Here is a 12,351-nt window from a genome sequence, read left to right on the forward strand (position 1 = left end):
CCTCTGTCAGCACTTCAAAGAACACTGCAACGTGGAGAGTCAGGCTGGACAACCCACTATGACTGTCTGATCGGGTCTAGTGAGCTCAGATTATATTCAGTATGGGGCTCCTACGTCATCAGATAATGTGATCTCTTTGAAGCGGACTATCTCGTGAATCCCTTGACAGATTTTCTTGAGATTCATAATTTGAGACGTTTATGTTATCCTCTTCAAAATGACGTATCGCTCAAGTCGCTGCGATTATTATTACAGAAGTTTTAATTTTTTCAATTGAATGTTCATATCCAGAACATACCAGGCCATGCAGGCTACATGTGGCGTCAGGTGGGTAGTCTATATTGTCCCTGCAGCTACGTCACACACACAGCTGTCGCTGACTCACCTGCTCGCTCCTCCGAACGTAAACAAACCAATGTCTTGCATGATGATGGGATTTCAAGCTATATCCTTACCAGATTTCAGTAGTTTTCAAGCCTATTTGAAACAAACTAACTAGCAAGCAAGCAGACGGACACATCTCGCTTTTTATTAATAGTATAGGTTGATAAAATTGGCCACAGCCATAACCCATTCCACTTGAATGTCTGAGGTTGAAATCCTGTTCACTCTCAGATTGGGAATTTAATTTGAAAAATCACTTGGTGTCAGGGAGGGCATCCAACCTGTAACCCTTTGGCCAAAATTAAAATGAGCCAATAACCCTATAAATACCAGGGAGAAGTGAAAGGAATTTTTTTTATGGGCTCAGCTTTGAAAGAGATGATAGATTTATTATGCGTTTATTATTTGTGAAAGAGATCTAGAAGAAGCCCCTGAGCTAGCTGCAAAGACAGCAGCAGTAGCGGCAATTAGAGTGGAGCGGGAGGGGGTAGTCCCCTCCCCCATTTTGTGGAGAAAACATTACGTTTTTAGCCGGCTGAAACTGAGAATTAAAAAGCAATATGTACAGGCCCTGTTGTTTTATCAGCTAATTATTTTCTTTAATTATTAATAAAATTATTAGTGGATATACGTACAGAATGTCATTTGTTGCAGCTAACCGATTTGTATAGCACCACAGCAAGTAGTGGGTACTTTGCATGTGCTGTGAGGAAGGGTAGAGGGGTATATTTTTACCAAAGTCATGGACATTGAGGTATGATTCATCCGCTTGCCATGCACATTCATCAGTCTGGCAGTCTCTTTAGTGTCTGTTAGTTTCTTAGTGTGCAGTCAAATACTAAATTATTTTTTTAAAGTGTATAATCATGCCGTAGTTCTATTTAATTGTAATGCATGTGTAATATTTATTGTTCCCATTGGTGAAAGTTTTATTGTTTAGTATTGGATGAATATCTCAAAAAACTTTTATGTCAACCATTACCTTACTGACGAGATTCGCTCAGAGCATAAAAAGCTTAACATTTTATAGTTTTTTCCTTCAGTTCTGATGTATAACCCCCTCCCAACTGCTATATTCCACAATCCAGGTACATTATGTTGTCTACATTTTTTTGCCCCGCCACTTCTAATTCCCAATCACCACCACTAGACAGCAGTATGAAAGAACCTAATTTATAGATACCTACAGACTGAATGTTGAAAAGCTTTATATTATGGAAATGTGGGCTATGTATAGTTGTAATAGCAAAATACTTGTTTAATATCTTCCTTGATTCTTACTCTTCAGTCATCTCCATAAACCAGTGTTCTCTCAATGGCAAGGCCTTTATCTGGACCATTGTATCTAGAAGATGTTGCTTCAGAGCAGGCACTCGGTTATTCACCAGGGGAGTGGACATGCAAGGCAATGTTGCTAACTTTGTTGAAACTGAACAGATTATGGAATATAATGGAGACAAGAGCTCGTTTGTTCAGGTAAGCAGTTGGGATCACTCACTTTAGTATGTTGCTGACATTGTTGGAGTGCACTGGGGCTCGGCTGTAACACCACTTCTATTCATGTTTGTGATGGACGCTAGTGTAGTAGATCTGCACCATCTGACACTTTGGGTCCTTCTCTGTCCTGAGTGTCTTTTCTAGCTGTTGAAAAAAAACTGAATATCCAGCACTAAACGTAGGAATGGAAGGACTGATCAGTGCAATATGTGCTGCGATTCAACAGAAAGAAAAATGAATATATTAAGTCAAACCCCAAAGAATTTGGAACAATTCAAGTTGGTAAGGATTTGCTGAGAGTACTGTGCTGAAACACTGTGCTTTGGTTCTTTGATAGCTGATGACGATCAACTTATTGCAAAAGTGAATGCCATTGTTAATCCAGCCAGGATGAAGTGGCGATGGTTACGGGTGGATTAACCTGTAATTGGTGGATGAAAGACCATTTGTAATTGAAGAACTTAATCTATCATATTGCTCTGGTACTGGATGTTGGCTGACTACAAAAGAGGCGAAACATCAACAAAGAGACAAATATGGTCAGCCAATGCCACTAGATTGGATTGTCTCTCCAATGTAGACGATGTTATGGCTATCCAGTATAAAATGGGAAACTTTTAGTGTAATAGTTTGAACATTTACTGTGAAGAGAAGCAGATAAAATTACAAAGATGGGTTACACACTGGAAATCATTGTAAAGAGACCCAAGGGTCGAACCAAGCAATGATGGACTGATATACAACATAACGACAGTTAAGAACGATCTTCACCCCCAACATGGCTCACAACCATGAGATGGAGACGTTAGAGCTCCTAGGTGGGACAGACATTGATGAAGATGATGGTGGTGGTGGTGGTGATGCAGATTACTCCCTTACAAGGACAGAAAATCCTGAAGATGTTATTAGCCTAGGTTTCCTGTTAGCTAATTGGAGATTTTAAGTTTACCTCAGTCTTCTGTGTGTTGCTATGTCAGGGGCAATGGTACATTAGTTAAATGGACATTTTTGTTTATAATTAAATACTTACACATCAGTTCTGTTACCATCCCACTGAACCATTGTTCCTGTATCACAGACAGCAGAACAACACGTGTCATCTGTGGAACATAATTGATGACAGACATAAGAAGAAATGGACAGTCTATATACCGTTCTAGATTTCAAATAGGCAATCCTTTTCAGCGTGCTTGGTACGATGATTCAGGGGTTTGTATCCATTGGGCACAGTTCTTCTAGAACAGGATCACTAGTTCTGCCTGCTGTGTCATGTCCATCACTGAGCCACTTGCCTTTCAAATGGATATCCATTAAAGATTTGCCCTTGTTAGGACTCCTGTTTGTTGTGTGTATTGACACAGTGATTGATCTGCAAGTGCCCTATTAATACACACAATTGTATGCAGCCTATGTCGTGCAGTTTATGGGACATACTTGAGCATACATGAAAAGCAAGTCAGTGATTTTGGACTACTACTGAATATAGACCAAATTTCCACATCTGTACACACAGCATTATGATAGGTGATGATTAGGGCTCGGATTTTTAGGTTTTAAAATATTTTATTCCTTGCTAGCTAACTGCAGTATTTTAACTTATCCATTTCATTACCATTGGAGTAAATTACTCAAATCTTATAAAACCTAAAAATGACTAAGGGCCGGTTCTACCACCTACTGGTAAAGTAGCGCGTAACTTGCCCTCCGCGTAAAAGTATGTTTCCGTTCGACCACTCCCAGGTAGCGCTATCAGCAGCATAAATCGTAGTTACCCGGCGCGTAATTTATCGGCCACTTTGAGGGCCCGATACGACTTTACCTGCCGGGCAAGTTTTGAGAGCTGAACATTATTAGCTGTATTTCTGGTGACATACAATTTAAATTAGCTTAGTATACTGAAAAAAGCATGATACTGTAACAGTGATCGATATTGTATTGCAGGATTTTGAATATTAATGCTTCCCTTGATTTGCAACGGTCACACCAGCCTCTCGCATTGGTAGCATAGGGAACACATTTTATACGTCAAGCTTTCGCAAAGAAATTCTAAAAGGATATAAAATCTAAACCTATTTGGAAATAATTTCAAATAGGCTTTAATTTTCTACTTTTCAGTTTTCAGACATTAGTTATAAGTTAGTGTACCTGTTACCTGGAGTTTTCTCGTAGTGTATTGGCTAATGCGCTCACTCGGTAGAAGATTCAAGTCTTCATTAGGACGAATTTTTTTAAATTTTCATTATTAGCGCTGTATTAATCTGTATGCCTCTTTTCATACGTTCTTTTGTTAATAATATATTTCATTGAAATGTCTAATCACTATATTATGTCTACTAGGAACATGCTTTATATGTGTGCTACTTGTAGAAAGTGATGTTATGATTAATATAGCATATGGGACTGTCGCCCAGGTAGCAGATTCCCTATCAGTTGTTTACATAGTCTTCTTGTAAATGATTTCGAAGAAATTGGGAACTATTCCATTCCCTAATTCCTCTTCCTATGAATGGATATTTACCCCGATTAGTTCTTTACATTTACAGTACCTTCCAACTTTATCTTCATAAAGTTAAACATTAGAATGAAATGCATTATCAATAAATGGAAGCACGTGGAACTAAACAAGGTCACAGAGCTAGTTGCAAATAGAGCATCATGGAGATACTTAATCAATTCACAGAAGCCTGCAGATAGAATGCTCAAAGGCAATAAGTTCGTAAGGAAGATGTAGGTGTATATACGTATATGGAAGCGCGTAAAAAAAGAATTAAGAAGAACGGCAGGCAATGAAAATAAATTTTTAAATGAAAATTAGAAAGATGATGAAAACCTGCGCACCTTCTATTACGGAGCGAGCGAGTGACCAATCTACTACGAGAATACTTTCCAAAAACGCTGCCTTACATGACAGGTTATAACTGGCGTAAGAAAATGTAATCTTGTGATTTTAAATCCCAATTAGGTATTGATTTTGAAGCTCAGAGATTAAAATCACAAAAGCTTGACATAAATCATTGTTCATAACTCTTAAGACTCCCCTTATTAGGCTTTTTCGTGATAATCAGCAGATGCAAGCACAGGAAAATAAGACAATCAAAATGAGCTTCACACATCTGACGATAGATAGCACCACACTCGAAAGCGAGAGGTCACTGAAAATCAGTCTAGCCAACTCCGTATATCAGTGTCTAGCTCCGGGTAGCTACCCAGCGCTTGCACGGAGTTGGTTGCACGCAAGGCAAAGTACCAGCTGATTTACACTTCCACGTAGTTTACCTCCTGGGCAGCTGCCAGCCACTTTACCAGCAGATGGTAGAACCGGCCCTAAATAAGACTTTTTTTTTTTTTTTTGCTTTACGTTACACCTACACAGATATGTCTTATGGCGACGACGATGGGATGGGAAAGGCCTAGGAATGGGAAGGAAGCGGCCGTGGCCTTAATTAAGGTACAGCCCCAGCATTTGCCTGGTGTGAAAATGGGAAACCATGGAAAACCATCTTCAGGGCTGCCGACAGTGGGGTTCGAACCCACTATCTCCCGATTACTGGATACTGGCCGCACTTAAGCGACTGCAGCTACCGAGCTCGGTAAAATAAGACGTTAAAACCTTTAAAAAACTAGATGGGCTATTCAGGACAATATTATGTTATTTTGAAATAGAAGTACCAAATATTAATGCAAGTGAATGATTTTTTAAAAATAAAAATTATGCACAACTTTTGGAAACGACTTCATGGTTTGGAACTGGAAGGGGTTTGTAAGTGTAACTTGTGCGAGCGATACAACGTGATACGATACTATTTCACCAGGGTAGAGCACATATCAAGAGGCAGCCACTTGGCGTTCACTGAACTGTATCTAGCAGGTACAAGCCCGCCTAACTTGCCAGCTTCAGTGAATCTCTCATTGTTTCTGGTCGACTATCGCCAGCTACTGTGCTGTTGACTGTTTAGCTCTATACACATTATTTTGCGATAGACTAAAATTAATTTTCCCTATGAATCAATTTATTATTGAAGGCAGTTTAAGAAGCTTACGCATCTCAGAAGTAGTGATGCCTAAAGGCAAATCATCTCGAAGTTGGTTGATTCGCCAGTGGATTGGTAACGATCCGGACTTCACTATAGATGACAAAATTATATTTTGTCAAGTCTGCCAAAAGCAGGAAAATAATTATTTAGCATAACTCTTAATTTAAAAAATCCCCATTACTGTAATGAAAAGCAAGTTTTATAGAAAATTATAAATGAGTTAACATAAATATTGTGGTTGAAAGCTCATAAGATGAATGCTGCAAAGCAAACCTCAGATGAGTAATAAATAGTACTAAGGAGCCCACACGAAATGAAAAGCTGAGCGAATAGTACATACCTTGTGTCTACAATAAGCTATAATTATTTTATTTAAGTATTTTTCCAGATGGCGTGTGACCAAAAATCACATCTTGTGCAGCGCAAAGAATCTACAGGGCATATCAGCAACATTGCTATCAAAAATAGGAGCAATTTTCCATCGCACCAGCCACTAATTTCCAGTTTTCCTGGTACTTCAACGGTGGATAATTTTAATATCCGTTTATGTGAAGCGCTGGTTTCAGCAAGCGTGCCGTGGAATGCGCTACATAATCCTGTGTTGAAGAAATTTCTTCAGGACATCAGTTGCCGTAAGGTACCGGACGAATCCACGTTGAGAAAAAGTTATTTGGAAAAGCTGTACGAAAAAACTATTGAAGACATAAGAGGTGATATAGGTGATCATTACATCTGGCTTTCGGCAGACAAGACCACAGATAGTTGTGGTCGTTATATTGCAAATGTTGTGGTAGGTAAATTAGATGCCACAGAGCCTGGTAATCCTCATATTATACTGTGCAAGGTGCTGGAAAAAATGAACCATAGCACCATAGCTTGCATCATCCGAGATGCTCTTTGCATTCTTTGGCCAAGAGAAAAACAGGATGACATGTTTTTACTTCTTTTGAGTGACAGTGCAGCATATGTGATCAAAGCTGGTGAAGTATTGAAGAGTTTCTACCCTAACATGCTGCATGTAACTTGCATAGCCCATGGCTTACACAGATTGACTGAAGAGGTTAAATCATTTTTCCAGGAGTAAACAGTATTGTTTCTTCTGTGAAAAAGGTGTTTCTTAAAGCTCCTAGCCACATTCTCACATTCAAGGAAATGTTGCCTCAAACTCCTCTTCCTCCCGAACCCATCATCACTCGGGGGACATGGCTCAGTGCAGCCGTATACTATGCCAGTCAATTTAAGGACATTAAAATTTTTATAATTTCTTTTGATGTCGATAATGCACAGCTCTCATGAACGAGAACGGTGTTTCACTTGCCTTCATTAGGACTTACGCTGATCTTCCTGCAGCTATTGAGTGTGTCGAGTCGGCATCGCTCCCATTAAAAGATGCAATAGAAGTTGTGGACTCCATTTCGAAGAAGGAAATACCAGGACCAGTGGGTGCAGCCTATTCACTCAAGCTCACCAAAATTCTACAGCAGAACCCTGGATTTTCAACAATGAAGAATGTGTCTGTGATACTTCAGGGAGACGTTACTGACGAGGTACCATGGGGACCAAGAGCTATCGCTTCAATAAAGTTTGCTCCAATGGCTGCTTGTTGTGTTTTTCTGCTATAAGAAAATTTTGAGAGATAACAGAAGAAAGTTTTACTCTGCAAAATCTGGAAATGTATTTATTTGTACACTGACTGACAGAACAAATGCAACACCAAGAAGGAGTGGTTCGAAAGGGATGAAAGTTGGGGAAAAAACAGAGACGGCACGGACGAATAATTGATGTTTATTTCAAACCGATATGCAGGTTACACAATGCGCACGGCATCGACTCAGTAGGATGTAGGACCGCCGCGAGCGGCGTTGCACGCAGAAACACGTCGAGGTACAGAGTCAATAAGAGTGCGGATGGTGTCCTGAGGGATGGTTCTCCATTCTCTGTCAACCATTTGCCACATTTGGTCGTCCGTACGAGGCTGGGGCAGAGTTTGCAAACGGCCTCCAATGAGATCCCACACGTGTTCGATTGGTGAGAGATCCGGAGAGTACGCTGGCCACGGAAGCATCTGTACACCTCATAGAGCCTGTTGGGAGATGCGAGCAGTGTGTGGGCGGGCATTATCCTGCTGAAACAGAGCATTGGGCAGCCCCTGAAGGTACGGGAGTGCCACCGGCCGCAGCACATGCTGCACGTAGCGGTGGGCATTTAACGTGCCTTGAATACGCACTAGAGGTGACGTGGAATCATACGCAATAGCGCCCCAAACCATGATGCCGCGTTGTCTAGCGGTAGGGCGCTCCACAGTTACTGCCGGATTTGACCTTTCTCCACGTCGACTCCACACTCGTCTGCGGTGACTATCACTGACAGAACAGAAGCGCGACTCATCGGAGAACACGACGTTCCGCCATTCCCTCATCCAAGTCGCTCTAGCCCGGCACCATGCTAGGCGTGCACGTCTATGCTGTGGAGTCAATGGTAGTCTTCTGAGCGGACGCCGGGAGTGCAGGCCTCCTTCAACCAATCGACGGGAAATTGTTCTGGTCGATATTGGAACAACACATGCTGAAGAATGGCGGTTGACGTGGCATGCGGGGCTGCCACCGCTTGGCGGCGGATGCGCCAATCCTTGCGTGCTGACGTCACTCGGGCTGCGCCTGGACCCCTCGCACGTGCCACATGTCCCTGCGCCAACCATCTTCGCCACAGGCGCTGCACCGTGGACACATCCCTATGGGTATTGGCTGCGATTTGACGAAGCGCCCAACCTGCCCTTCTCAGCCCGATCACCATACCCCTCGTAAAGTCGTCTGTCTGCTTGAAATGCCTCCGTTTACGGCGGCCTGGCATTCTTAGCTATACACGTGTCCTGTGGCACACGACAACACGTTCTACAATGACTGTCGACTGAGAAATCACGGTACGAAGTGGGCCATTCGCCAACGCCGTGTCCCATTTATCGTTCGCTACGTGCGCAGCACAGCGGCGCATTTCACATCATGAGCGTACCTCAGTGACGTCAGTCTACCCTGCAATTGGCATAAAGTTCTGACCACTCCTTCTTGGTGTTGCATTTGCTCTGTCAGTCAGTGTACAATGTAACAGCAAGTGAAAACAGTGTTCTGTGCTTCTGAAAATGTTTCTTAATGCATTGGAAGTGACAAAAAATGAACCTACATGAACCATTTGTTGTATTTGTGCATAATTATTATTTATTATTTTTAATTTCAGTTGGTATGATGTGTTTGAAATGCTTTCATTAAGCCATTCTGTCCCATATTTAGAGAATATTTTGAAATAAGTGGTATAGTTTTTGTACTAGAGAGGCGTGAAGGTTACAATAAAGTAAAAAAGTTTGAATGAATATTATAATTTTAGTAATGATTGAAATGATCATTAAAAACTATTTCAGGAGGATAAAAAACTATTTTGAGCTATTAAAAAAGATAAAAAGTGGTTTTTAAGAACCTAAAAATCCGGGCCCTAGTGATGATATCCAGTTGTGAAGGCTTTCAGTTCATGTTTACTTTCCTCCTGCATGACAGCTAATGGTAAGACCTTCTAGGTCAGGGATGGCGAACCTATGCCACGCGTGTCACTAGGTGACACGCGAACACGATTTCGGTGGCACGCCACATGAACATAATAATATTTTATATATACGTCTTGTACTACAGACAATGCATATCTTATAGTGTTTGTAAGAAATAAATATCGAAAATCTAAATCCTAGTTCCATTCAGACGTGCAATATGGCAACACGGCTACACTGATAGGTCCGAAAGTCAAGTGAGCTAGTGTCGTTTTCTGGTGGTTTTGTATACGGGCATCACAAACATGTTTTCGGTGCCGAAAAGAACAGAAACTTAACAAAGGTGGTGACCGTATATTTCAAGAACTCTGGCCAAGAGAATTCGGCCTGTTAAAGAGATGTGTTGCCTGTGTTCGAAAACAATAATTGTATCCCCCACATTTAATGTAAAGCGCAATTTCGAGACTGGTCATTCAAGTGTTTGTTGCATTTCAAACGAAGAAAGAAGAGAGTTCGTTTCACAAAATATCGAACATTACACAAAGCAAACTAGTTCTTTTGTATCATCTTTCCGGCCAAGGAATAATATCAGTGCGGCTGTTTCTATCTGTCTCACTGCATAGTACAGCATGCATGGGAAACCGATTTCTGATGGTGAGTTGTTGAAAGAAAATTTCATATTGACGTTCGACACATTATTTCAAAACTTCCCTAACAAACAAATAATAATTAACAGAAATAAAGGAATGCCAGCCAGCTGAACTGCTGTCAAGGATAGAAAAATAAAAATGAGTGAAGAAGTTTCGGAGCAGTTGAAAGCTAATTTGGTTAACTCCCACATGTATGTTTCGATGAAATCATGAATGTGACCTTACAAACAAGGATAGCCGGTTTTTTCTAAGATATCCTCATGGAAATGTGATGAGGGAGAAATTAGTTTAATTGTGAGCGTACAAACTACAACCTGCAACGGAGAAAGTGAATTCCATTCGCAATATTAGTAATTTTGATTTTTATATCTAATAATATTTTTTTTACAATTTGTTTTACGTCACACCGACACAGATACGTCTTGTGGCGACGATGGGACAGGCTTACGAGTGGGAAGGAAACCGCCGTGGCAGTAATTGAGGTACAGCCCCACGGAACATGCAATCAAATGTATCTACAAGATATATGTATAATAAATAAATAAATAAATAAATAAATAAATAAATAAATAAATAATATATTATGAAACATAATCGGGAATTTATAAAGGAAGTCGCCGGGGAGGGCGGGGGGTTGTAGGTTGTAGATATCCCCTAGTGGAAAACAACAAGTGGCACAGTCAACAGATGAGAATAATAAACCAGACTTAAAATGGCACACTAGTTGGAAAAGGTTCGCCATCCCTGTTCTAGGTAATGGAACCTGGTTGTAATGACAAAGATTCTGCTATGTCTAAAGTCGAAGATTTATGAAATGATCATCTACCAAGTAGCACTCTATAAGGTGAAATATTGGTCTGCAATTAAGAGATATGTTACAAGAAGGAGATGTAGATGCTCAGGTGATTGGTTGTATTTAGGGACAGAACAATCGAACCATCAACCTGTTTGTACACAAAAATACAAAATATCAGTGGCAGCACTAGTGAGGCACTCATTTGTTTACAGTCTGTTGAGAGCTGCAGTAAAGCAACTACCCTCTATTTTCATCTTAATATAGTGTTAATAAAATTAGTAAAAGGCATAATAGTGAAAATGTTACAGATGAAATTAATCCATGTAAAAGAAAAAAATAGGACCTTGAGTGATTATGCTAAGAAGAAGATTAAGATAACCAGAATTAAGGGTTGCGCCCTTACTGTGACCAATAATGGTGTAATAAAATTCTCCAACTACTCAGATGATCTCAGGGTATATTTTATAGTAATTATTCGCTTAACGTAGATCCTGAAGAGTGGTGCGGTTGCTTCTATCAATCATGATCTAATATTTCCTCCGATGGACGTCTCCATATTATGCACCTGATTTAATGATTGTAAAGACCAGAATTGCATCACACTTATGAATAAAATATTCTACCATGAACCTACTACGCTGGCGTAGCAGGGGGAGAGGTGATACTCCCACATGGTGCGTCCCAGGTGGTAGATAGGGGGGGGTCCTAACCGGCTTGCCAGCGGACTTGAGGGAAATAAAATACCTCTCGCGGACCAAACACACTACCCCCTGCGGGTGGGGGACGCACATGTAGAATACACCTGCAGTATCCCCTGCCTGTCGTACGAGGCGACTAAAACGGGACCCAGGGGCTCTCTACTTGGCAGTGTGGATTGGCGACCACAGGGCCCTTAGCTGAGTCCTGGCATTTCTTCCACTTACTTGTACCAGGCTACTCACTTTCATCTATCCTGTCCGTCCTCCCTTGGTCAACTCTTGTTATTTTCCGACCCCGATGGTATTAGAGCATTCGAGGCCTAGGGAATCTTTCCTTTTCATGCCCTTCGTGGCCCTTGCCTTTCTTGGTCCGTTACTTCATTTTTCGAAGTGACGGTTCCCTTCTTTTTCCTTCTTTTTTCTCTGTGGGTGGGGGACACAGACGAAGAATACACCCACGGTATCCCCTGCCTGTCGTAAGAGGAGGCTAAAAGGGGTGACCAAGGGATGGTTGAATCAGACCTATGAAACTACTTGTGATTAGTACCATCACGTGGGGAACACCATAGGTCGCCTTTACTTGCGACTAGTACCACTCTGTTAGGTACTCAATAGTTTTGTGATTCGTAGCAGTCCAGTAGGGTTCAGTGTGGGTTTGCAGTACCTGTGATTCGTACCACTAAATGCGGAACACCAAGGGGTTTGGGCGTTGCCTGTGATTAGTACCATTATGTGAGACACACCACAGGTCTGGGCGTTG

At 41.2% G+C, this 12,351-nt stretch overlaps 1 protein-coding gene across 1 annotated transcript in view; it reads left to right on the forward strand.

Annotated features, from left to right (window-relative positions):
* The window catches only part of Sac1 (Sac1 phosphatase), a 273,269-nt gene that overhangs the window by 88,955 nt on the left and 171,963 nt on the right, over positions 1–12,351 (forward strand). Inside the window, exon 6 of the mRNA XM_067150216.2 lies at positions 1,673–1,860. Coding sequence (XP_067006317.1) covers positions 1,673–1,860 — 188 coding nt within the window. The remainder of the gene's footprint in view (positions 1–1,672; positions 1,861–12,351) is intronic.

This window comes from Anabrus simplex, chromosome 6, assembly GCF_040414725.1.
Source record: "Anabrus simplex isolate iqAnaSimp1 chromosome 6, ASM4041472v1, whole genome shotgun sequence".
Taxonomy (NCBI): Eukaryota; Metazoa; Arthropoda; class Insecta; order Orthoptera; family Tettigoniidae; genus Anabrus; species Anabrus simplex.